The following is a 27,905-nucleotide window of genomic DNA, read 5'->3' as shown; positions in this document are numbered from 1 at the left end:
CAAATGGTTTGAGTTCACCAGGGGAGTCAATTCAATGCAATAGGTTAGGCCAAAGTCAATGGGATAATGTTTGTATAGGATAGGCAGTTCTGGTAGTTAAATGGAAAAGTCTGCCAAAGTTCTCAGTAGTAGTTCGTAAAAGATTCATATGTTGGGTCACAAGCTGACTAGGCCTGCAAGTTTACAAAGTTTCAAGCACTTTCGCAGTTAGAGGCAAGTTCTCTCGGTCAGGTTTTCACAGTACCTTACAATGAAGAAAAAGAGGCAGCTTAAGAAGTCTGTTCCTGGCAGTTCCTGCAGATCTCGCTGTTTCTGAACCGCAGTCATGGGGACAAGGAGGACATCTGGGTACCCCAGAACTGCACAGGGACTGCTCAAAAAGCTGGCAAAGGCAAATCTTCAATTCGGGTAGCTGTAGACAAGCACACAAACTGGTGTCCCTCTCCCTGGTTATTCGGTTTCCTGCAGCACTCTGGAAAATACAACCAGCTCAGAGAATGGTATCCAGGTGGCTTACGGGTCGAGTTGATTGGTCCCACCAACTCAAAGGGAGAAGTTGTCCTTGAAGGGGCTTCTCTGTAGAGATGAACTTGAATATTCAGAACTGCAGCAGGGCTTCTCCAACGGTACAGGAGTAGCAGCAGCAGCCCTCTTCAAGCTGGTCTTCGGTCTTTCGTTCCAGTGGTCGACTATGCCTTCCAAGCCAAGAGACTCACCTTTCATTCAGTTCTCTCCCATTCATTCCAGCCTTGCGGTCACTCACCCAGCAGAGTGGCTGTCCTTGCTGGACAGTCAGCCAGCCAATCACCACAGAGTGCATTTGGGTCTCCTAGGAGACTAATCACAGGGAGTTTCGGGCACCTTCCTCACTTCCTGCCTACCCAAGACACACGGTCGCCAGAGGCGGCTTTCTCTCAGAAAACCCACCAACGGCAAAACGAACAAAGACCAAACCTGATTTGGCACACTGAAAAACTCCCTAGAAGGACCTTCCAACAAAGACCTGGCGAATAAAGAAGACCGGGCACCATTTTAGCAAAGATGGCTAGACGCCATTTTGAAAAAGATGGCTCCTGTGGTTACTTTACCGGTTCCGTAGAAGGTTGCGGTAAAAGCAAACCTAGGTAGTTCAAAACTAAACCACTGCCACCAGCCAGTCCTTTGAGGAAGGGGGTAACAACATTTGTTACATGAGCATTTAGACACAGGGGATACTAAGTAACCCCTCCAGCACAATTTGAATATGGGGTGGGGTGGGTCTAGTAAATGTAAATGTTAAGTAAAGTCAATTTCACTGCACTGCTCTGGGAAACAGTAGTTGGTCCCAGAGAAGGTATTTAGACCTTGGGCAATCAGGAAGACTTCCCTGTGGCACTGCACTGAAAGTGCAGTGTGACACCATTGAAAGGATGATGCCTATTGAGTTGGTTAGGCTTTATAACCAAAAAAAAAACAGTGTATAAAATCACATTAAAATACATGAGTGGGAAAAAGGGTCACACTCCAGGTAAAAAAAGTCCTCAAAATCCAGCAAAGTTGCTGGGGGTCTCTAAGGTGGAGGGAATTAGCAATTTTTTGAGAATTCTCCCCAACAATCATCAAATCCAAACCTTTTTGTGCAAGACTTCATTATAGAACAAGAGGTAAAACAATCAAAACTTATTATTAATACATATAAGAAGCCAGTGATGGTAACAAATGACTGTCTGCAATCACCTGGCTAATTGATGCCTGTATCTGTTCCTATACAGATTTAGCCCTGATCATATGCGGCAAACTGAATTTCAGATGGGTTGATTAGGAAAGACTTAAAACCTGCAGTCCCCAAATCGACTAGCAAGGATGCTGAGCGACGTCGACGTTGGGTACAAGATTTAACGGCAAGGAACTGCGAGATGTTAAATGGGAATACTCTAGGTGATATGCCTGCCCGTCCAAAATGGCAGATGAACGAAATCAAAAAGTAATCGACTATATATGGTTTCAAAAGATCCGATTCCCCAAATAAACCTCTTTGAAGTAGTAGCCATGGCAAATGGTGATCACTATCCGCTGCATTTGACTTGGGTCACTGAAAATCCACAGGCTCATCAAGACGTATAGAAAATTCCCTTCAAATAAACATGGGACTTTATCGATTACGGATCAACCAAAGTGACACGGAGCCATTGTGCAAGAAAATAGCGGCAGTGAACGACATGGCAGGCAGTTATTAGCTATACTTCACTGCTATTAGTTCCAAAATTCAAAACCTGGAGCAAGGTAAGGCAGACCACATCTCGACATCAATTCAGTAAACAAGTGGACAAGAAAAAGAAAACAATTAGGCAAGACATTCGAGCGCTAAAATCAAACCAAAACCCGAGCACAGGGATTGCAATTAAAAAATGTAGTCAAGCCTATCGGAATTGGCTTACTGCATTCAAGATGCTCTGAGACCAAGAGATGAGAGTTCATGTTTAGAACAATCTTTGCAAAACACAGCAGATACTTGCACAATTCTTAACAAAGGTTATATCTCAGAAAGCACATGACAATGTCCATCAATGCTGAAGTATAATTATAATGTCATTTATATAGCGCCTTAATCCAAAGCGCTTTACAGAGCACATTTACATACAATATCACCCAACCGAAATTGGTACTCATTTATCGACCTCTGAAGGATGAAAGGCTGAGTTGGCCTTGCTGGGATTCAAACCTGCAGATCACGCTCAGATCTCAACAGCAGCCGCTCAACCCGCGGAGCTATCTTACCGGCAAGCAACAGAATCACTCTGCAGCCTTCAGTGCTCCAAATATGGCAATTCTCCAGAACAGCTGCGAAGCTAAACCACCATGGTCAATTGAAACAAGACGTTCTGAGGCCATTTGTAAGTGGAAAAATTCAGGTGCAGCTGGGCCTGATGGGCTGAACAATCTAATGCTAAAAAGAACAAGGAACAATGGGAAACCTTTATACAAATCCTGTTCACACAGATTGGAGCTTCTGCGACAATTCCTCCCTATTGGCATTTGGTGGTGGTCGTTCAGATTTTCAAAAAAGGAGACCAGACAAATCCGAACGACTACTGGCCGATTGCGTTCCTCGATGTAATTGGCAAAATCTTTGCTAATTTGCGGCAGAAACGACTTGCAAAATGGGCCGAAGAGGTCAGTATGGGTAGACATTAGGCAGACGGGATTCACAAAGGGTGTGCGAGTGGAGCTTAACCTCGCAATATTAAAATCGGTTAAAGCTTGAGGTTTTGAGAGACGGCAAGAAGCTCTTCCTTTCCTTTATTGACCTACTTCAAGCCTTTGATAAAGTATAACCAGACAGGCTCTGGAGCAAATTGGAAAGCGCTACATACCAATACCTCGATATAAGTGTGCTTAAATGCAGAAGGAGACCTATCTGCGAGCATAGAAACTGAGAAGGGAATTAAAAAAGCTTGTCCACTTGCAGCACTATTATTCAAACTTTACATGGCAGACCTAAAGACTGCTTTTGAAAAAACGAACTCCTTTCCGCCAAGTTTTAACTATCAACATATTGTGTGGGCCATTTCCCTTGTATTAATGGACACCACACAAATATGACTTCAAAGATTACTTAATGACTTAATGTATCTGCAAAATAACTTACAGATAAATGTGGCCAAATCTAAAATCATGGCCTTTGGCAACAAATGGGGCAAAAAAGGGCGGCAGTTTTAGTGGCACATAGCTGAAGAAATACGAGAGAGTAGACTACATTAGGTATTTGGGTGTCTTCTTCAATATGTCAAGGTGTGAGCAGCATTGGATACTAGACCTAAAGAATGGACGAAAAATCTCGCTCTACAAGGAACGAAGGTTCATGCTGCTTATGGTAAGTTTACCATGAAACCAATCATTATGTTCCATCAACAAAAGGTTATGGCAACAATGACATTTGGTAGTGAGGCTGACTATAACATCAGAAATACCTTTTGGGAAGTCTTCAAAGGCCAATTCTGGCGGAAAGTGCTGCATTTACCAAAGGGGGTCTCCACGACTTGAATCGGCTACAAACTTAGTTTGCAGTTACTCCACTCCATAATGCTGACGCAAATCAATCGCCATGTGGAGAAACATTCAAATAAATCCAGCAACAAGACTATCAGCTATTTGCCCCCAAACTAGGGCTGCCTTACAGAGGGCTACTTGAGAAATGGACTCAAATACAAGCTCAGTTGGCCATTTTGAACATCGATATGGACATGTTACTGACTAACCCATGTGCTGTAAAGAGAAAACTGTTGGAAAGAGACTGGATCGCAACACAAGACGGAGGCAAATTTGTGACAGCTATAAACCTTGGTGGCGAGGTAAGAGCCATAAACAGCCTGCCAAAATACATGGAAATGTTTCCCTTGCGTTACCATCGAAACCAATTCTTATGGTCAAGATTGAATTTGTATGCTACAAAGGAAATGGGATTCTTAAAACATCATTCCGATGTCAGTGACAATTTGTACCGATATTGCGCCAAGGAAGTGGAATCTCTTAAACATCTAGGCGCAGCATGTGGAGCATTAAAAGTAAAGAGGTCTCTGTTTTTAGGGAATCTTGCCCTGCTAAATGACGACATGGACACGTGGTGGTCACGTATGACATTGGGTGGGGGTTTTAGGTGGACATGTTCAGTAGTTGACTATTTTGATAACATGCTAAAACCACCTGAGGAACAAACTGCGGTGATAGGCTGTAAAGAAAATCAAGGGGATAGTTAGATCGGTGGTTAGTAGCAACTGCTCAACCTTATGTTTTCATTTGATGGGTTTTTCTTCAGGCGATGAAGTGGAGTTAATTGTTTGACTGGAAACTGAAGACTATGAGATGATATATGTAAAAAAGGTGTGATAAATCTACTTTTACAATAAAAAAAATGTATGTCATTGCAGTAGGCTTCTTTGGCCTTACGGATCTCTGATTTATAGTTGTGTTGATGGCGACCGTACACTGATTTGTGCTTAACCATGCCCTTCACGACTCGCACCACCTAATCTAAGCCTTGCTGCTCAGTCACACTATCCAGATAAGAGTTTGGCCAGACATTCATATCCAAACCCTTTCATCGGAGTAGGGTTGCCTCTCAGAATCCGTCGAGTGCTGATACTGAAAATCCATCAGAAGTTTCCTTTTTTAAATGTTAACAAATTTGCTTTTAAGATTTAATTGCTCCCTATAGGTGCTCTCTAACAGATTGTTTTATGCTCTATTAAAAGAAATGACAAATCTGTCCCAAGTCCCTCCCACAAGTGGCCGCGATGTTGCTCATTGTGCATAAGCAAAGCCTTACCCTACTGTTCGCAGACTCATACATGTCGCCCTCCACCTTTCGTGCATAGGCCACAAGGTTCTCCATGCGCCGGTCCTTCAGTGCTGCAGGATCTGGTGTTGGAAATATAGCCTGTACTCTGGAAGATGGAAGAGAATTGTGTGCAATTAAACAAGTGTCCCCAGTCAACAACACTTCTTGATATTAATCCCAAAGATTGACGCAAGGTGCTGAACCATTATATCGAATTGACAACAAGAATAATCAGGGCCTGTGACTAGCATGGTCACAAATTAGACAGTAGTGGATAGTAGTACATCTTACAGCTTGTTTTCACCGGCAAGGGAACAGGATCAATCTTTGCAAAGGCAATCACCTACCTTGTTAGCAGCACTGTATTCTCCCTCCTAACCCATAGAAGTGGGCGAAAGGCAATTAGAATCGTGCTGCCCTCACATTTTGCACCGGTCTCTTGCTGATTCTAAAGCACAATGCAAATTAAGAAATACTCAATAATCCCCTCCCCCCAAACAAGCTAGGGCCCTGATCTGATGTGCTTTGCATAGCCATTGAAACCAGAAATATAGTAATGTGATCAATGTCCAATGCAAGCAGATCTGTTTCGTAGGCTTCATGTTCAGTGCATCCGAGTCATTCAATCTTCCCATTCAACCACAATGAGCATCAGAATTCCTCCTGCCTATAGCAGCTAATAAGGGCTCCTTCCCCCAAAATCATCCATAGTAACCTCACACATGACGCATCTCTAAGTTTCACCCCAACCGCATAAAAAGTAGATTTGCTCGAAAAACATGCCATCATAGTCACTAAACACATGATTCATCCACCCTCACAACATGCACACCAAGCGCAACAATGCAAACTTCTAAAGAACGCCCAACACTACCCTTGCACGATCTGAATGACACCTGGCCTAGTAGGATCGTTGTCGGTCTTCCCTTTGTTCCCCCCCTCCCTGCCACGTCGCGCCTTGAAACACTTGTGTATAGGCGCGTTACAAATGCCATATCCTATCATATCAACATACCAAGGAATCAACTACTCTGCTCAAACCTGTCCACTAACCAAAAAAAAACAGATGGCCAGAGACTAGGTTTCCAGATCGGAAACCAACACCTCAGGTGTACGAATCACTATGCACCTAGAACACGCCCACACAGAGGCCACTTGCTCTTGTTCTACACAGAACAGCTCAACACCACCATGTCTTTTCCCTCTACTCCCCAAAAACTCCTCTTTTTCCCCCATTTCAGATTCATTCGACTGCATGGTGATCAAGAAAAAGGCAGTGTTGTGTGGTACAAATCCCAGCAAAATAAAAATGTAAACGCTCCATCCACCATCTTCAAATACTTACAATTTATGAACTAAATGATTGCGAAGGTCTTGCGTGATGTCTTCATGCCACTGCTTGCGTACCCCAGTGCTTGATGGTGGTGCTGCAGTGGGCATGGAGCCCAGATTGCCCACTCCCGCACTCTCAGACATGATTGGGCTTAAAAAGAAGCAAACAATTAAAAAACTAACTTCAAGCACATAACGTAGATCACCAAAAGTAAATTACTTCCAAGGTGTAGAACTGCACTTTAGTGCAACAAATCATCCTTTTATTACTAACATGAGGGAAGGATGTTGGGAAATAAATTTTGGTAACTTTCCCAAAATAGTTCTTTTTTTAAATTGAAAAACTACAGTTTTCTCCTTTCTCCCACCATCGTCAAGATGGAAAAAAAAAAAAAAAAACTTGTTTCAAATCATCTACACATCCAACACATCATCATCATCGTGTCTTACTATGCTTTCAACAAAAATCTTCTAAGCATCATCGTATCATACAGTACACTTAGTAGACAAGCAAACAGACAGACAAAGTCAACTAAACATTCGACTTAACAAATTAAACAATTACGCACTAGGCAGTTCATTAATCACTCTGCCATTTTCGAGCATCAGCCTAGCACCCCTTCTGATTAGAGGAAATCTCAGGAGAGCGTTCATAAAATTTACAATCGCACAAACAGGTTTAATGTTTTGGCCTGAAGATATCAGACACCACCAGGTGATCATGTCACCATTCGACGGGGGCATATTCGCCTAGGTGAACAGAACGCAGATCAACAATTGCTGGGCAGCTTAGAATCAGGTGTTTCAAAGATTCAACCGATACCTCACAGAATCGACACAGATTGTTGTTTATAGCAGGCTGCATTCTTTGAAAAAGAATTTATTTCGTATTCAGCGTGTTTAAACGGAAACGAAGAAATTGTTCCCGATAATGACGATTGTATCACTGAAGGAGGTCAAGTTGTTGAAAGTTTAATTTTTTTTTTTTAACAGTACGTAACTTATTAGAAAGATCGAGATTTGAGTATCTTTCAACATTTATAATCCATGCCCAAGTTTCACATTTTATTTTTGCCACTTTTGGGCATCAAAACAGGTCGAAATTATTAATGTCAGCTGCTGCAATCCACTCTTGCACTCTAGAGCTCCATTGGGCCAACAGGTTACTAATTTTCGAATCATCGGAGGCAGTAAATATTCTATACGCTGGCGCTCCACCCACTTCTCTCATCTTGCGCCAAAGCGAGATGGACTTCCAGACCACATTTGAAAAAAGGGAATTTAACGAAAGTTCGTGACGTTATGCTATAATTGGAATACACTTCGGGAGGTTGAGAACCAGTTTCCAAAAAAGACCCTCTACAGTATTTCCATTTTGTTCAATGATATTCCATCCCACTTCAGCACCAAACGTTAAAATAGGAATAACCTTTTGATGATAGAAGGTTATCACCGGGGATAAGGAAAATTTGCCAAAGTTTTTATTGATCTGGGCTGCTTGCAGTGCCAGTCTTACTGCTTTCAATTTCAACGCAATTAGCCATTGGACTTCTCCGATTGAACTGTTAAATTCGATGCCTAGATAGCGAATCGAATTAACAGACATTAACTGTTGACCGCCTACCGCCCATTTAAATGCATGATCTCTTCTACTCGATAGCGAACCAATCGACACAATTTTAGTTTTATCTGTGAGAATGGCCAATTCATTTGCGACTATATATTCATAGAGGCAACTTAACAAACGTTGAAGGCCGATTTGAGTTCTATCGATCAGAACGAGATCGTCAGCATAGGCAATATACCGAACTGGAGTTCCGTTTAGACGTGGAGGAAAACAATGAGCTTGCTCCAGGAATAGTAGGTGATCTGCCAAAAATAGTTTGAACAAATCAGCAGCCAATGGGCAGCCTTGCTTAACACCCCTTGTCGTTGGAATGCTGTCAGATAATATGCCTTGTTTGTTAAGGCGTACTCTAAAAGAGGTGTCCGTACGTAAGGCCATTATTGGGTTAAGAAGGGCCATAGGACATTTCCATTTCATTAATTTGGCCCATAGCAAAATAGTTCTATGGACCCCCAAACATTTTGCTTTACCATTTTGAACGTGTCCTGACTTTTTACAGGAAGATAAGCCTTCAGCTTCACTGACCTGTTGCTCATTTTGCTATGGGGTAACTGATCTGTCCTTCAGACCATCAGTACTGTTAAGGTAGGTTTGCACACAGACAATACAGTGCAATGGGGAACCTTTTGTATCAGCCTATATTTTAATCAGGTTTGTGTTTTTAATGTGCACATTCACGTTTACCACGCACGGCTACTAAAAGTGGGCAGAGCCCTAAAATGGGCACACCACGAGATTTTCGGTTGTTCATTGCCCATATATTCTTTGGCCTTTCTGCCTTGCCAGGAAATCCAAAATACAGTCATGCACTTGCTCGGGAAAGCCCCAGATTTCACAGGCTAGTGATACTTTTATGTGGCCCAGGAAGGGTGTGGGACTGTCATGCTTCACTCCACATCTGTGGTATCTGAAAGTCTGGATGTGGGACCAGAGTGAAACCAACAGTGGCCCCGATTGGACCACTGCTGGCTGTTTGAATGGTTCAGATGTTTACCATTGGTGAGCTTGGACTTGCTGCCAGACTATTTTGGATAAGAGGACTGTAGTGATTATATGTCAGAACACGGTGTCACGCGAGCCATGCTCTTTTACTTTCACGAGAGCTTGGTTCGCGTGACATGGCGTCCGTTAGCGGTGTAGCTGTGTGAGGTCTTGCCTGCGGGCCCGCACCAATAAACTTAAAAGTTTAAAATAAGCTCACTGCGTTGGCACATCTTTACATTGACAACAAGATAGTTTGTTGAGGGCCTGCACGGCTGGAGGCTGCGTGGCGAAGCGCATCGCCGTCGCATACGGACCTCCGACGACTTGGAAAGTCCTCCGTATCCCCAGGCTTGACAGCAGAGAAGCGCGTCGCAGGAGAATGCTCCTGACGAACTGCTGATCGCTCCTGGCAGGCCCAGCAAGGGGAGTGACAACGTCCTTCAGCTGCCACACCTCATTACACTATACGAGGTGAGGAGGGGCAGTGGGAGGCAGTGAGGAGCAGACGCGTGACGTGGGGGGCGGTCCACTCATTTTGGGCGTGGCTACAGCTCTGTTACCTGAACCGCCCACGAGCCAGCAACAAAGTTCATCAAAAAAAGCCCAACCTGCCGGTAGATTAAGAGACAGCTATTGTGCAGCTGAACGTGCTGTGCCAGTGATATTCAAAACGAGGTGATACACTATTGGAAATTTGCAATTATTGAAATTCATCTCCAGTTAACGCAGTGGGAAGAATTGAAGGGATTTGACACATGTTCACTTTAAGTGTGGTAGTTGAAAGCAATATTAATAACATCACTGCTAGTTTAGCAGGACACTACGAATCCATCATGGCTGCAGCCAGCATGGCCCCGCCTCCGCCCTTTTTATCTGAACCAGGAGCACCGCCCATAAGATGGGACAGGTGGAAGAGGATTTTTGATACTTACCTAGTGGCAATTGGGGGCGACAAATTTGCTGCAGGAAGGAAAGAAGCGCTTCTCCACAATCTGGGCACTGAAGGTCGTAGTGTCTACAATGGATTGCCTCAGCCCCCACTAGAGGGTCAAGGAGATGTGGACCAGTACACTATAACTGAGAGAAAACTAGAAATTCACTGAGGCGAAGAAGAACATAACATTTGAAAGACAAATTCTTTCAGAGGGTACAAGACCCACAGGAGCCAGTAGCAGCATTAAGATCCTTAAGTCACACTTGTGAATTTGGAGCGCTCACCGATTCACTAATTCGGGATCAGTTAGTATGTTGCACTAATAACATGAAGATACAGGAGAGGTTGTTGACCAAGGATGTGTCACTGGAAGTAGCAATTGAGACTGCCCGAGGCATGGAACAGACCCACAAATACATGTCCACAATGAAGGGTGATAAACAGGAGGGTGAGGTAGCGACAGCGAGGGCATTCAAGAAAATGAATTTGAGTAAAGTCAAGTGCTACAAATGTGGCAGCAATCGTCATCTCTACAAGCGCGTTTTGTCCCGCAAGGAACATTTTCTGCTTGAAGTGCAAAAAGAAAGGACATTTCGCCAGAGTGTGTAGAGAATCAGGGCAAGTGCAATGCATTGGGTCAGGTGCAAGGATCTCGGAGCAGGAAGAGAATGCAGATATTGTTCAACTACCTCAAGCCAAACATGTACTGGAGATTTCGGAAGTGTCCAGCAAGCGTAGTGCACCAACTGATGTATTTCTGATGAATAGAAGGGTAGTGGCTTTAAAACTGGATAGTTGCTCTCCATGGACTCTGATATCAAGGAAGACATATGAGGTTTGTTTACAAGGAAGTGCGAGTGAGCTGAATGAGCACAAAATAGAGCCATATGCCTATGGCAATGTCAAAATCCACTTATTGGGCAAATTTCAAGCTGTTATTAAGTATAAAGGCAGGAGCTGTGATTCAGAGGTATATGTCACACAGGAAGGCTCGTCCTTGTTAGGCTGGGAGGAGCAGCGCAAACTTGGGATCAGAATACAAGCAAGTGCCGAGGAACCAGATTCAGTAGCTGAGATTCGTGACAAGTGATAAGAGTTTCCGACAGTTTTCCAAGGAGAATTGGGGATGGTTAGAGATTTTGAACATGAGTTTCGCTTGAGAGCAGGAGCAGTCCCTAAAGTGCATAAAGTGAGACCGATACCTCATGATCTTAGAGAAACTAAAAACTGAGATTGAGTCCTTATTGCAGAAAGGAATTATTGAAGAAAGTGTGAGTTCAGAATGGTTGTCGGTCATTGTAGCAGCAAAGGCACGTGGAGATATAAGACTGTAGATATGAGAGACATCAACAGGAACATTCTTGTGGACAGACGCCCTTTGCCGATAACCTGTCACTGATTATAGACTCTCGATAAGGCCAAGGTATTCTCCGTGATTGACCTTTCTCAGGCTTATCATCAGATTCCCTTGAAGGAGGAGTGCCAGCATCTGACGGCGTTCATTACAATTTTTGGTACTTTTAAATATCGGAGAATGCCATTCGGCCTTGCCTCGGCAGCGGCTGTATTGCAAAGGGTGATGGACAAAGTTATGGAGTGTGTGAAGAACATTGTGGTATTCCAGGATGTGCTTGTGTTTGCGAGTTCAAAGTCTGAACATGATGAGGTTTTGAGGCAAGTGTTGAGTAGATTGTCAAAAGCTGGTATGACTGAGGAGAGACAAGTTTAAGATTGCGGTAGAGAAAGTGGAGTATCTTGGACATGAGATCGATGAATTGGGGGTGAGGCCGAAAAGGTGTTTGGTGGAGGCAGTGAAAAAAGCTCCTGTGCCGACTGACAAAGACCAGGTGAGGTCTTTTTTAGGCCTTGCTGAATATTACCATAGATTTGTTAAAGATTATGCTATGGTGTCGGCTCCCATAAAAATGATACTCAAAAAAAGGGTCGAGGTTTGAGGGGTCTCCAGAGTGTGGTACGGCTTTTGAAAGTATCAAGGAAGCAATCAGTAAGGCACCATCTATTGGAAGGTTCAATCCCATGGACAAGACGGTTCTAATTGTAGATGCCAGTTTGATGGGGTTGGGGGCTACATTGGTACAATTGGATAAGAAGAATAGGGAGAGTTATTGCCTTTGCTTCAAGAGCATTGAGGGGGTCGGGGGGAGGTGGGGGAGTCCAAATATTCAGTGATCGAGAGAGACTAGCCATGTTCTGGGCCATTATGCACTTTACATTTTTCTTGTGGGGCAGACAATTTGTAGTTCGCTCTGATCATAAGCCATTAGTGCAGTTGTTTGAAAGTGGGAGGTGGGCTGGATAAGCAGGTGGGGTTTGGGTCTTCAAGAGTACAACTTTGATTTAGAGTTTTTTGCCTGGGAAGAAAAATGTAGCAGATTGCCTTTCTAGGATGCCTTTAAGTGATAGAGATTGTGGAGGATCAGACAGTGGCAGAAGCGGTGGTAGCTGAAGTGAATGAGGCAGTTGCTCAAGAGAAGTGGTTGCAAGGGGAAGATTCCGATGAAGAGCTCAAATTAATTAAAGAGTGGACTGTGAAGGGATGGCCCCATAAGAATAGTTTGGATAAGAGATTTGACATATGGTGGGAAGTCAAGGAAGAGCTGAACATGCACGAGGACAGACTGAGGAGAGGACGATGTGTGGTTCCTTCAGAGTCAATCAGGCAGAGTCTAATGAGGCTGGCTCATGAGGGTCACCCAGGGGAAGGGGCGATGAAGAGGAAACTCCATCAAAATTTCTGGTGGCCGCAAATTGACAAAATGGCGGATGTGGGTGAAGGACTGCATTGAGTGTCAAATGAGTGACAAAGGAAAAGTGACAAGGAAAACTCCTTTAGTTCCCAATACAGTGCCAGAGCAGCCGTGGTCTAAAGTTGTTGTGGATATCATGGGACCCATTATGGGTTTGGGAGATGGATTGAGGTTTTTGTTTGTGCTGGTTAATTTTCACACAAAATGGATTGAATGGGAAGCGATGAGGGAGGTCACGGCTAGGCAACTCATTGCATTTTTAGAGAAGATTTTCTTTAGAGAGGGTGTGCCCACTGAGCTTGTTTCGGATAATGGGGTTCAGCTTGTTTCACTAGCAATGAAAAAGTTTCTCAGTAGCTATGGAATTATGCACGTCAAGACGGCAATGTACCACCCCAGGGCCAATGGCCTGGTGGAGAGTTAATACGTTTTTTGAAAGAGGGTTTGCAGTTGGCTATGAGAGTGAAACAGCCGTGGCGAGAGATGTTGAAATTCATGACGTGGAATTATGTGACCACGCCGCACTCGGTGACTAGGATTTCACCTTTTGTATCCCTCAAAGGTAGAGAGCCAGGGACAAAACTGTGTCTGGGATGGTTAGGAATAGCCAAAGTGGTTCAAGTGGACAGAGCAAATTATGAAATGTATCAAGGAGAGCCAGGACAAGAATAAGTTTAGTTTTGATTCTCGTAAGATCGCGAGTGGAAAGTGGGAGAGTTGGTGTATGTGAAGAATCCAAGTTTGGTCAACAAATGTTTGGACAGCAAGTACATAGGTCCTTGCAGAATTTCTGCAGTTAGGAAAGGGGTAGTCATCCTGGAGGGCGGAGAAGTCTGGTCGAAAGGGAAGATTGCTAGAGCACATGGAGTGAGGAGTGGAATGGAGGCAGGAGGCCAGGACAACAAAGGTGTGGTAAGGAGGGAGGAGGATGATGACGAAGGTGTGGTAAGCAGGGAGGAGGATGTGTGTGTACAAAACAGTTTGGGTTGTTTTCAGAGGTCCAGATCTAAGCCTGTCTGGATGAAAGACTGTCTTGAGTTACTGCAAGTTATTTTATCTCTGCGTTTCACATCCTCGGGTGTTAATTGTAGGATTATGTGGTTGTTTCCTCTTATATGTTATTTTGATTGGTTTGTTTTAATCCATTTCTTTATCTATGATTTTAATTTATTTCTGTTTCTTTAAGGACAGAGATATGTAGTGATTATGTGTCAGAACGCGGTGTCGCACAAGCCATTCTCTTTGTTTACTTTCACGAGCTTGGTTCGTGTGACACAGCATCCGTTAGCGGTGTAGCTGTGGGAGGTCTTGCCTGCGGGCCCGCACCAATAAACTTAAAGTTTAAAATAAGCTCACCGTGTTGGCACATCTTTACAAGGACACATGCAGCCCTTTCTTTAGATTAGTGTTGGAGCCAAGAATAATGTGTAGAGCAGCCGATCTGAAGACGCCTGAACAGCCCAAGCATGCCTTCCTGCATCTGACCCAGTGAGGCCCTGTTGGACTACCTGATCTGCACAGTTCCTCAACCCCTGGACTGGTGGGACTTACCAGTGTCTACATGTGTTGGGCAAGTTCTCTTTCAGCAACTTTCCAGCAACCCCCAGTTGACCCATCCGGTCCTCTGTGCAAAATTGGAGTCAGGGGGGTAAGTAAACACAAAGCATTTGTCTGTTAGGGAACATTTTCTGTGTCAATTCCCTTCTACCTTAGAGACACCCAGCTCTTTTGCTGCACTTTAGGACTTTTAATTTTTATCCTGAGTGAGCGAGACCTTTTACTCACACGTGTATTTTTATCTGATCTGAACTCCGTTTCTTTTGGTTTTGGAGTCTGACAAATTCGATAAGCATCACCTTTTGTATTATAAAACAGCACCCTCAGTGCAGTGTCACATCAGTCCTTTGGATTTCTCTTAAGGTTTAATACCATCTCTTGGATAACCTATTGTTTCCAAGAGCAGTAAAGTGAAATTGAGTTTACCTTTTTCTCTTTGTAGACCGAGAGCACACCATCTTACATGGAGTGCTGGGGGATACTTGGTGTTAGGCAAGATTTTACGCAGAACCCTTTGGGTGCACTACAACAACCCTGAACTCCTGGCAATAGGAACGCAACCTTTGGTATAAGCCTGTACTACACAGGTTGGTAGCGTGTTGAGCAGCCAGGCTTATCTCAAGAGGGGTCAATGTGAGCTTTAGGGGAGTTAGACAGATTCACAGTGACAAGTATTCAAGTAAACATTTATACACAAGGTTTCTTGAATGTACAAGTATTAATGTATAAGTCGGTTTGAGCAAGCCTTCTTCAGAAGGGAAATCTAATAGTAACACAAATACACTCCAAAATACACTTAGTTTCTCTAAATCAGTAAATCCACATTTGGGATGGCACAAAGACACTTCCTAGACCCTCAGGTGACTTTAGTACCTAGGACACTGGACATTAATATTTCACTGTTGCATTTAGATCAAAATTTAGGAGTATATTAAAGAAAAAGATTAGAATAAAACAAGAGATCACACAAATATTCTGAAGCCGCCAAGTACTTTTGGTAACCTCCAATGCAAAGACTGTTAACCCCTTCCTGGAAGGAGGAGGGCTAAACACAAAGTCAGAGGGTAGACGAGTTATTCAGGGAGCCAGGCCAAAGTCAATTGGACAAAAGTCAAGGTGAGCTGAGGCAATTCTTGCAGGTAAGTAAAAGTCTTGCAATGATTTAGAAGTCTTTGTAGAATAAGAAGAAATCAAAGTAGGGCCACAAGCCGATTAGGCTTGTGAGGTAAAGAAGCTGATAGCAACTCTACAGGAGCAACCAAGACAAGTCTCAAATGAGAACAAGTGAGGTTAAACAACAAGAGGTAAGTTCCCTTAGACTTTACAGGTTAGAAGAAAACTGCTTTGGCTGGCTGCTGCTCCTGTGCAGCTTTCCAGATCCTGTGTTCCTTGGCCTCAGTCGTGGGGACAAGAGGGAGGACTCCTGCACTGCAACGGGACGGTCGGCGACAGAAAAGGACCAACTTCTATTCAGTGGCAATTCGTGGTTTCAGCTCCTCGTGTGTCAGCAAATAGCACCAACACGGACTCTTGGCTGTTGAGATGGGCATTCCTTGCATCTGGGGTCCAGAACTCTGTGGCTCAGGCCTGCTTCCTGGGATCCGGAGGATCTTCTTGGAGCTCTTGGCCAACTTAAAAGCAACGCACACAATCTGGTGTTCACCTCCCTGGCTCTTCGGTTTCAGGCAGCAACTGCAGTTTAATCACAACTAGCTTCGACAGGATGTCCAGGTGGATTATTTTAGAGTTGCTTGGTCCAACCAATTCGAGGGGAGAAGTCCTCTTTGCACGGCTTCTCTAGTCGTAACAAATTCAGAGTTTCAGGACAGCAGAAGGGCTTCACGGGGTACACTAACGAACCAGAGGTTGCAGCAGGCATCTCTTCAAAGTGGTTTATTTCTCCTACCATTGTGCGTTTTTACCTCAAGGCTGAATCCTCAGCTGCAGTATTGCACCCAGGGCACTGGCCTTTTTTCACCATTTCGTGCTTGTGAGGTCTTTCTTGATTTTTACCCTGCGCGCGCCAAACCAGGTTTGGTACTTTGATCGTTTTGTCATTGGCGGGATTCACGGGTGAAGCCTGCCTCTGGCTCCAGCGTGTCTGGCAGGGCAGGAAGTGAGGGAGGTTACCGAAACTCCCTGTGCTTAGTCTCCTTGGTTACAGGAATGCACCCAAAGGTGGTTGGCTGACTGTCCTTTGAGGACAGCCACCCTGCTGTGAGTGACAGCCAGGCTGCGAATGAATGGGAGAAACCTGCATAAAAGGCAAGGTCTTTTGAAAGGAAGGCAGAGTCGACCACTGGATGAAGGAACCGAAGAAAGAAACTGGATGAGAAGCTTGCTGCACCTCCTGGATCCTTGGTTTGCCCTGTGAAGTCCTGCTACAGTGCCGAAGCTCCAATTTTCGTAGCGACTAGAGAAGCCCAGAACAGACGACTTCTTCCCTTGGGTTGGTGGGACCAGCTGACCCCAAGACGAATTCGAATCGAATACCTCTTCCTGCTGGCTGGACTTCTTTGCTTCTGCTGGAACTGAGTGCCAGGGCACAGGAACAGCAGGAACGAGTGCATTGCCTTTAATCTGGACCAGAGTTTCAGAAGATCCTAAGGACTCCCTCAAGCAGGACGACCCAAGAATGAGCCACAACAGAGTGCTGGACTCAAGAAGCAAGGAGAGCCCACAAGGCGTCCAGGAACCGCAGTGGTACTATTGACAAGTTGCTGAAAACGCGAAGTGCCACTGATCTGGAGTAAGCCCATTGCTGCAGCTGACTTTCAAACAGTAGCGCAGGAGTCCCCAGACGTCCAAACTCTTGTCCGTACGACTGAGGCACAGGAATAACAGGATCTTCAGGACTACAACAGAACAGAAGCCAGCTGGACCCTTTTCTTCAGACTCAAGGTACTGTGTAACTATGGGTACTGACCTCTGGCTGTGTGTAGCTTGTTTGCTCTCTAGAGACTTGCATTTGCTGCCATTTGCATGGTTGCTTGCATCTTTTCTTTTCACAAGCCTCCCAGCTTGTGGTACAACACTGATTTTTTACCACAAACTAACATTGTGCAGACTTTTGTGCCATCTTCTAGAAATGTCTCAGCTCCCCTAAACTATGCTCAATTGACATAGGCTGTCCTGGTTCCCCTGGAAACTCTTCTTACCCTCTAACTTTGTGTTCATCTGTCCCTCAAAATGTCATACATCAGTTACTTGTAGAGCTGGAAAGGGTTAACATACTTCATTGGGGGATTGAAAACTGCTCCCCTGTTCAGAGAACGTGTTAATTTTTGTTTCCTTCTCTAACCTATGCCTTTTTTCCATAACTCCAGTATTGCATTTAAGTGTCAATGATATATCAATGTCCAGTGTCCTAGCTATCACCTCGCGGTGTAGGAAGCAAGTGTGTAACAACCCAAACTGGCATCTATTTAACTGAAACTAAATGAGTATGTTTTGAAGTGTATTTTGTTGCATATTTGCCTTTCTAAAGGCGGCTTATTTAAAAACTGACTTTAATAAATAATTATTTGTTAGGCAAAGTTTGTATGCAGTACCCTCTGGGACCACTACACACAACTAGGACTACAGGTGTAAGCAGAACCAACCTTTGATACAAGTCTGTACCACACAGTTTTTGATAGCGAGCTGAGCAGCCAGGCTTATCTCAAGAGGTAATGTGAGCTTAAAGGCCTCACCAGGCACAATCACCAGAGCCACCGGGCTCGGCGGAGGTGGATGCCTTGCATCCAGTTGCCCCAACGATGACTGGAGCGTATTCAACACCTGCAATAACAGTAGGGACTGTTGATTCACCAACAGGTAAAGGGGCGGCCGAGTCCCCACCCCACATCGACAGGCATAAACATTGCAGACCCAGAGGCGACGGATCGAAAATCGGCTCCTGTTCCTCCTCCAGTCCCAAGGAAACAGTACGCAGCCGGTTCCTGTTGTAGAATGTCCACTGGAAGCATGGGCCCAAAGTCGGCAGACTGCCACGGTCCTCCAGTCGGCAGCAAGCCCTCCGAATCCATCTGCGCTGACAACAGCGGCAGCCCATTGTCACCAACAGCCGTGGATGGGGCGGACCACCACCGTCGACAAGGGAACATCAGTCAACGACACTCTCGTTGTCTGAACCGAGTCCTCCACGTGTTCAGATTTCTCCAGTTAAGCAGACTTCTTGGAAGAGCCAGAGCGGTGCTTCGCCGAGTTCCGGCTGGACGAAGATCTAGGATGGTCTTTAGACATTGAGACATAGCTGCAGCCCTACGAACTGCAGTGCAGGAGTCCACTAAACGTCCTCCCCCTTGTCCCCATGACTGAGGCCCAGGAACCCAGGATCTGCAAGACTGCAACCAGAACATAAGCCAGCTGAATCCTCTTCAATTTGCGACTCATGCAGCACAACAAACGACCAGACAGCTGCAGAAGCCCAAGGAGGAAAGGACCCATCAGAGTGATGGACAGGTCAAGCTGCACATGTCAAGTCGCACCTCCGCAAGCAACCGCAAGTGAGGACGATTCCAAATAGTCAGATATTTGCACGAGACCCTGATCAACTTGGGTTGGACTTTCTAAAATAGTGTAGTAATTCCTGTGGCCTGTTCGTGGTATGACAATGCATTACTTACCGTGAAAGCATTTCTGATGGTTGCATCTGCTTAGAGTCGCATGCTGTGCATAGTCCGACATCCAGTGGTCACTGCGGAGTATTGCATTTTGTTTTTCGTAGTCAAAAAGGGGTCGACAAGGCATGTCTGTAACGCTATCCCTATAGCGACATGCAGTGAACCCACAATCCCTCACGCGTCGAGGTCCCTCTGTTTGCATTTTTTCTGCTCCGAGGGAGCCTATTAGACGTGAGTGAGTACAGAGAAGAGAGATAGAAGAAAGTCTTTGTTCCCTCCATCCGAGCGGGGAGGGAGGGTGGGCACATGTGAATCAACCATCAGAAATGCTTTTACGGTAAGTAATGCATTGCCTGTTTGTTAATCTGCTTAGAATCACGTGCTGTGCATAGACTAGCGAGCAGTACCCGGAGTTGGAGGTGGGTTGTGAGAAGGAACAGTAGAGAAAAGATGTCTTAATACTGCTTGTCCCACCTGGGAATCAGATCTTGTTTGTCCCACCTGGGAATCAGATCTAGAGTGGGCATCTAGACAGTAGCGTTTTGTAAAGGTGTGAACAGAACTCCAGGTTGCCGCTTTGCAAATGGACTCAAGAGGGACATTTGCAATGAAAGCTATGGAAGCCCCGGTGCCTTGAGTGGAGTGTGCTCTTGGCTTGAAGGGTAGTTCTCTCTTAGCAAGAGTGTAACAGTGATGCATTGTACAATCCATCTAGAAATAGTGGATTTTGAAACTGCATCTCCTTCTCTTCCTGCTGCCACCGAGACAAAGAACGGATTAGTCTTTCTCAATGGTCTAGTTCTTTCCATATAAAACATATCGGCTCTGCGAACATCCAGTGTATGCATGCTCTTCTCCCCCAAGTTTGAAGGGTTTTGAAAGAACGTTGGTAGTTCTATTGACTGGTTGACATGGAATTTAGAGATACATTTTGGTGCAAACCTAGGATGTGTGCGTAGAACCACCTTATCCTTGTGAACTGTTACAAAGGGGTCTAGTACAGAGAGAGCTTTTAGTTCACTTACTCTCCTAATGGAGGTGATGGCTATTAGAAAAGCAGTTTTAAGAGTGAGGTCTTTAAGTGTTGCTTTGTGCATGGGTTCAAAGGGTGCCCTCGTGAGCCTGGTTAGTACCACATTTAGGTCACATCCGGGAGCAGGGTTAGCTATGGGAGGGTAGATCCTCTTCACTCCTTCCATGAAGGCTTTAGTAACTGGGACTTTCCACCATGACACTTTAAATTGGGAAGTGGTTTATGCGGAAAGTGCAGCTAAATGGACTTTAATAGAGTTAAACACTGAGTCTAGTAGGTGAGTCAGGTACAGAACAATTTGTGTGGGAGAGCAGTCAACTGGGTTGATGTTCCTTCCTCTACACCAGATGACATCTCTTCCATTTGCTAGAATAACAGTGACCAGTGTTAGCCTTTCTAGCCTCCCTTAGAATGTCCATGCATCTCTGCGGGAGCTGTAAATGTCCAAATTCCTTGATCTCAGGAGCCAGGCTGCTAAATTCATGGTCTGAGGGCATGGATGTAGTGTCCTGACCTTGTCCTGTGACAGCATGTTGTACGGGCAGGGAAGTTTCATTGGAGGAGATAGAGACATCTCCATCAAGTGAGCGAACCATGGCTGTCGGGCCTACATATGGGCCACCAGTATCATGGTAACTTGTTCCTGGTGCATCTTGTGCACTATCTTGTTGAGAACGGGAGTCGGGTGGTTGGGGGGCAGGGGGGAGTAGCGTAAACAAATTTCCCTGACCATGTTATCGAGGGACCGTTCCCCTTGGATTGGTTCTGGGGGTACCTGGAGGCGTAATCTTGGCATTGGGAGTTCTCCAGAGTTGCAAACAGATCCATTTCTGGGAATCCCCATTGTGTAAAGACGTTGAAGACGATGTCTTCGTGTAACCGCCATTCGTACTCCGAGGGCAGAGTGAAGTGTCTGCTGAGTTCGTCTGCTAGCAGATTGAGTTCCCCTGGTACATGTGACAATAGGAGCATGCGTCAGAGCCCACTTCCAGATGTTATGGGACAGCTTTGACAGTCCCGGAGAGTGAATGCCCCCTTGCTTGTTGAGGTAGTACATTGCTGTGGTGCTGTCCGTGAGGACCATCACTGTCTTCCCTTGCAGGTGTGCCTGGAAGGCTTTCAGTGCCTTGAACACAGCTAGTAGCTACAGTAAGTTTATGTGCTTGGATGCTATGCTCGGAGTCCAAACTGTGAGCAGTCTGATGGGATAGGTGAGCCCCTCCCATCCTGTGAGGGATGCGTCTGTGGTTAGAGTGGCTTCCACTTCGGGGGTGGCGAATGGTTTCCCTATTACCAGATTTTCCTTTGACCACCACTGTAGCGAGAGAACCAAGGCTTGCGAGACCACCACTAGATCGTCCCATTGTCCGCTGGCCTGACACCACTGGCTGTTGAGCCACTCTTGCATTGGGTGCACGTGCGATACCAAATAAATACAGGACGCCATCATTCCTAGTAAGCGCATTGCTTTGCGTACCGTCACCTCTCGACCAGCCACATATTGAGGGATCTGAAACAGCATGTTTTGGACCCTCTCGTTGGAGGGGAAGACAAGGCTGTCCTTTGTTCGAATTAGAGCCCCTAGGAATTGTTTGATCTGGCTGGGGTCTAAGCTGGACTTCTCGTTGACGGAGAAGCCCAGTTTAAACAAAAGGTCTTCAGTCTTTTGGGCATTTCAGAAGCATGTTTCGTAAAGAATCCCCTGTTATGAGCCAATCGTCGAGGTAAGGGTATACTGGGATGGACAACCTGCGCAGGTGGGCTGCTGCCACTGCCAGTATCTTCGTGAATACTCTCGGCGCTGATGCTATGCCGAAGGGTAGCACTCTGAACTGGTAGTGTTTGCCCTCTATCATGAACCTGAGGTATTTTCTGTGCGCTGGCAACATTAAAATATGAAAGTATGCATCTTTCATGTCCAGTGTCATGTAATCTCCCTGTGAAAGCAGGGGGATCACCTCCTGTAAAGTCACCATACGAAAGTTTTGAGGTTTGACAAATTTGTTCGCTGGGCGCAGATCTAGTACAGGGCGCATGGTTAAGTCCTTTTTGGGTACAAGGAAGTACACTGAATAAATACCTTCCGTTACCAGAGAGATGCACATCCTCTGTAGCTCCTTTTTCTAGTAGTTGGTCCACTTCTTGAAGAAGGATGGCGAGGTGTTCTGGTGACATGTGTCGTCCCCTTGGGGGTCTGTACGTAGGGGAACTGTTGAATTCTATACAGTAACCGCGGGCTATGGTTGATAGTACCCAGCGGTCTGATGTTATACCCTCCCATGCTGGAAGAAAGGATGTTAACCGGCCCCCCGACCGGCGATGCATGGGAAGGGACCCGAATCTTCGAGTCATTTGGTGTTGGTGGCTTGGGAACCTCTAGGGGTGTGACCCCGACCTCTTCCCTTGCCACGACGTTGTCCTCTTTGGTTGTATTGTCCACTGGTGCCTTGGTTAGAGGACAAGTTACCTGTATTGTTACCTGTATTGCTGCTGCTGTTGCTGGCGTTGGCCTCGAAAAAAGCATCTGTTGTCATAACCACGTTTGTTGGGAGGCCTTGAAATTTGGTCTAGGGTTTTGATGGTGTCAAAATCCTTCTTTGCGGTCTCTAGTGCCTCATCCACCGCCTTCCCAAAGAGGTTGGCATCTTCTATAGGTTTGTTAATTAGGGATGCTTGTTTTTTCAGGTTTAAAACCTGAATTACATAGCCACACATGGCGTTTGAGGAGGATTCCTTGGACTAGGGAACGGCCAGCCGTTTCTGCAGCACCCAGAGTATTTTTAATGATGCTTTGGTTGACTAAGGTCCCTTCAGTAACTGGCCAGAAGCAGAGTACGCAGGGGTTCCGGTACCTCCTTGATGTCCTTACGTAGTTTGCTCCATTGTGCATCTGCGTAACTTGCCAGCAAAGAGTTGTTGTTGGCAATTCTTGCGGAAAAGGCAGCCGAGGCCGAAATCCTCTTTCCTAGGGCATACAATTTTTTACCCTCTTTATCTGGTGGTGCCTCGCTGGTTGACATCGGGACCCCTGCTCTTTTCCTTGTATTTGTCACTACTAAGGAGTCTGGTACAGAGTGGCCGCTGACGTATAACGGGTCCGATGGGGAAGGAATACATTTTTCTATCCTCGGGTTGACCCCTTTGACCAACGCGGGTGTAGATAGCGAAGGAATAATTCGTCTCTTTACTGAGGCGAGGAGGGGAATGGTTTGACTGACGGGGTTTCTCCTTGATGATCTTTTCTACAAAGTCTATGTAAGGAGAAATTTCCCCAGTCTCGATTTCGAAATGCGCTGCTGCCTTGCGTAGTAGTGCATCAAAGGTAGGTTGATTAGCTATAGGTGGCGTATTCCTAATAGGCGAGTCCTTGGGGGGGTGGGAGGGGGGGACAGGTTTAGGGCGTCAGGGTCTGAAAACGCTGATGGGACTGCCAGGGCTGTGAAGCGCCTTCTTCTGATTCTTCTCCGAAGCCCCACCACCCATATCTGGGTTATCTTCAAAACCTTCCACCTCTAGGTTTTGTTCCCCTTCGTTGCCTAAGAATTCGTCATCCTCCTGAAAGTGGGGGTCCTCTTCAGTGAGGTCATAAATCTACATCCTCTTGGAGGGGATTAAACAGCCTAGGGGATCCTCCTGAGGTCCCTCTCTTGATCTCTTGGGTGTTGGAAGGTTCCGAGTCTCCATAAAGCTCTCCATTTTGTCCATACAAAACTGGAGTCTCTCTAGGGTTTCTTGAGGTACTCCAGAGCGGTCAGGGGGGAAGGCAGGGCCTTCAGTTTGAAAAGGCTTCGACCTATCCCATAACGTCGAAGAAAGGTTCCCATCGCCTTCTGGTAGGCTAGGAGTCCCTCTCGACAGAGGGGGCAATTCCTGCCTTCCTTCTGACCTTTTCGGCGTCTCCTGGGCCTTGTGAGCGGTGATCGATGTTTCTTTCGCCGTCCGTCTCTGGCCATCGGTGGAAACAAACCGCGCCAGGCTCACGACAACTAATCTGTCTGTCGAGGGTACCTCTGACGTTGACGTTACAGGCGTCGCTTGCTCTACGCCGACGGGCGCTCTGACGGTGCGCGTCGTCCGGCGGTTTAGTGATAGCGTCCTCATCTGGGGTAGCCCAGTCGCTAGTCACGGTTGCGAGGGGGGCTGAAGACTCTTACGGTCTCAGGTCCTCGCCGGTAGGACCTGCGTCTGTTGGCGCTAATGCTCTCTTCGTCTTCGACGAGGAAGAGCCGTGGGTCGTGTGTTTATGGGAGTGTTTTTTGTGTGTGTCAGTGTCGCCGGGGTGTTCATCCCCATAAGCAGGGCGTGAGCCGAGCTTGTCGGGGCTGGGGACAGACGAGGAGCGTGAACGCTCCTTAGAGAGGTCTACGACTTCCGAAACGGACGTCGGGTTATCACATTCCTCGTCACTTTCGGCAGCGGCGGGTGAGGAATCAGACCTAGACATGGCATAGGCTGCCCAGCTTTTGACCCTGCGGTCCTTTAAAGTCTTAGGCTTAAGAAGCTGGCAGGCTGCACAGCCGTCTTCTTTGTGGTCGAGGGGCAAGCAACGGTTACACCGTTTATGCTGGTCTTTCCAGGTAAACTTGCCCTTGCAACACAGGCAAAACCTAAAGGGTGTCCTTTCCATAGCTGAGGAAACGATTGCATGTGATAACCCCGAAGGAAAGGGAGGGGGAAGGGAAAGGCATTCTCAAAGAGAAACAAATGTCCCACGACCCCACTCTCCCTACTGTATTTGGCCGGCGAGGCCAGGCCACGTGTTCGGCGAACGCCAAACAACCTCCGAAGGCACCGCCGTCTAAGATCTTGATCGGCGGTAAAACAGCTTTGCAGCTACGACGCCAAAGGAGGGATGTAAAGTATTATAAGTTAATAACGACCAAAGGTCAAATAAATGTTTTTGCAATGTCTCTCGAGGAGCTCCGCGTAAAGGCGACCAATATCTGGGCTGAAAAAAAACAATCTGAGGGACCTCAACGCATGAGGGATTGTGGGTACACTGCACGTCACTATAGGGATAGTGTTACAGACAAGCCTTGTCGACGTCCCCTTTTCGACTACGAAAAACTAAATGCAATAATCTGCAGTGACCACTGAATGTCGGACTATGCACAGCATGTGATTCCAGGTAGATTAACATCCATCAGAAAATGTATTACTTACCTTACAGGCGTTGTGGGGGTACATTTATTATTCTGCACTGATTGTATATATGTTTAATACTATTAGTGTTGTATGATATTACCTGTTCCAAGTCATTTTTACAGTGTTCTTTGGCCTATAATATAGTATTTTTATAGTTGCCTGTCTTAGTGTAACCCCCGATTTCTCATTGTGTGGACCCCTGACCATACTCGCCCCTCCTGAAATTAAGCCTTGACCACTTCTCCATGCTACCTTGATTGGTTTGGCTAAACTCGCAGAATTTCCCCTGTTGACAATAACTAGGGTGGCCGCCTAAAACACTGTCCACCAGACCAGTTTATAAATTCATCTTAAAAACGCATGTCACCAAAAGCACATTTAAAATATAGTGCAATGCTGCCACTTGTGCACAGTGAAACATATTTGACAATTTCTGCCATTGTTTGCAGTACATGTCAAAAGTTTCAAACAACCCCATAGTCAACGCATGCCGATCTCTGTCAATGCAAATGGGCTAATAGATTTTGTAAGCCCTGAATGATAGTGGACGGGACTAAGGGATTGGATTTACTCCCATAATTGTTAATGATCGGTCAGTTCTGGCTAAAGATCCTCGTCAAAGGAACCAACAGTGGTGCTGGATTAGGAGAGTATGTCTAAATTGGTTTACTTACCTGTACAACCTTTTAAGTGCTGTGCTTCCGGATGATTTACATTTACTTAACTGTTGGCTTCATAGCACTTGCCTTGTGACTTACAACTTCACACAACAGATACTTACCTGAATCTGAGTGAGGCACTAGGCCCATTTACCTAACAGGGAAGGACTTCTTAAGTGATAAAGGCCTTATAAAGCAGGGTATATGTTTCAATGGCTTTGCACGGTCTCTTAATTTACTGCCTACAATTATACAGTTTATTCATTACTGAATTGTTTATTAGTGTGAAGTGTGGGTGATCTCCAGTTGTGATCAACTGTGTACATGTGTGTTTATAGGGTTAGAGTTATAGTTAATAACCTTAGATTTTACCTGCTTAGTGTTTCTGAATGCCTAAATATAATAGTACTCTTGCACTTCTGTCCAACTGTTTACTTGAGTGATCCATGTTCAGCTCATTGTACGTTTACACCGCCCCATAGCACCTGAAGTCTTGCCTTATATCTTTACAACAGTGCCTTGCTGGAGTCTGGCTAAACCCCAAGGGTTGGTTACCATCCTCAACTAGGGAGCATCTCAGAACCCTTCGCCAGGGATGGTTCTGAACATATATTTTAACATACATCTTGTCTCTAAACTCAATTAAATTGAAATGAAAAATAACTGAGCAGAACAATTTCTTGCAGTTAGGTTTTGTACACCCAAAAGGGACAGCAAACGTGCAAAGGAATCGGAAATTAGGTTACAAGGATCAACGTACCTTTGTGAATTCATGGCAGAGTGCAGCATGGCATCTGGCAGCAAACCGGAAGATGGCCCCCCAACACCTCCATTCACGCCGTGAGGACTGGCACCTGTTGTAAAAGAGAAATAAGGAGATGGATATCAAACACTGCAAACTGAGTCCAAGCGTATTACAATTCAAAGACTACAGCGCAGGGAAATGAAGCAAGGTGCCAAGCCAAAGGTACTAAAACAGCACATCCTAGCTTGAGATGGAAAGAGTTCCCTATCACCCACCATACCTAGTTAGGCTTCAAAGAAAGGACATAAAGAGCACACAAGCATTTGGAGATTCTATGCATTTAGGGATTATATATAATGGCTTCTAGCTTCAAACGGAGGATCTCAGAAGATTTTGTTTTGAAGTTTTGAAGTCTGTAAAACTCAATATTGCACCCATTTTAATTAGGTCTTTTTGCTACTTTTTAGGGAGAGGTTTACACAGCCATCTGATGAATGATGTGCAATTATGTAACCCAACATTGAAACTATGAATGCAAAAGGGAAGCCAAACCGCTCTTAATGGGTCGCAATGGCCGAGTGATCAGGCTTAATTTCAAGAGGGACGAGGGCTGGTAAGAAATGCAAGTTAGTCCACATGGTTAACTTAACCAGAGACCATGAGCGTGGATGAGGCCCCAACCCTCCTGGCCGTTATTTGGGCATTGTTTTAATCCTTGAGCCCCCCGGGCCCAGCCAGCAGCGTTGCTCGCCCCGTGTCCCTGCTTCCCCTCACCTCCCTCACACCACCTCCAAGCCCTCCCCCACGGTCCGATTGGCTCCTTTAACTAAACCTTCCAGGTCAGCCCTCTCACCGGCAGCTCCTGCAGCTAAGGGCCGAGCAAAGGGCGGCTACTTCATTGGCGGCTCCAGGACGAGTCTGCAGGTGAAGCCAGTGACGGCAGCAGCTAACAGACAAAAACAAAGTGTGGCATGGTTGGGGTATCGAGCAACTGCTCTACTCCAGAAAGCCCCTGCCACTCCACCTTACCTTTCCATAACGTGCGTTAGGCAGTTTGCATGCGGCACCCTCTGGGACCACTACACACAACTAGGACTACAGGTGTAAGCAAAACCAACCTTTGGTATAAGTCTGTACCACACAGTGTTTGGTAGCGAGCTGAGCGGCCAGGCTCATCTC

The 27,905-nt window shown here is 45.8% G+C and overlaps 1 protein-coding gene across 9 annotated transcripts in view; it reads right to left on the bottom strand.

Annotated features, from left to right (window-relative positions):
• The window catches only part of EP300 (E1A binding protein p300), a 744,806-nt gene that overhangs the window by 446,963 nt on the left and 269,938 nt on the right, over nucleotides 1-27,905 (bottom strand). For all 9 annotated transcript variants that reach the window (XM_069654423.1, XM_069654428.1, XM_069654427.1 and 6 more), the window contains exons 7-9: nucleotides 26,742-26,835; nucleotides 6,663-6,800; nucleotides 5,306-5,423 (exon numbers count right to left, since the gene is read on the bottom strand). In XM_069654423.1, the coding sequence (XP_069510524.1) occupies nucleotides 5,306-5,423; nucleotides 6,663-6,800; nucleotides 26,742-26,835 (350 nt within the window). The remainder of the gene's footprint in view (nucleotides 1-5,305; nucleotides 5,424-6,662; nucleotides 6,801-26,741; nucleotides 26,836-27,905) is intronic.

The sequence above is a fragment of the Ambystoma mexicanum genome, chromosome 3q (assembly GCF_040938575.1).
Source record: "Ambystoma mexicanum isolate Mex_15411 chromosome 3q, UKY_AmexF1_1, whole genome shotgun sequence".
NCBI classification, from domain to species: Eukaryota; Metazoa; Chordata; class Amphibia; order Caudata; family Ambystomatidae; genus Ambystoma; species Ambystoma mexicanum.
Note: the sequence above shows the minus strand (reverse complement) of the source record. Positions and strands in the feature narration are given on the sequence as shown.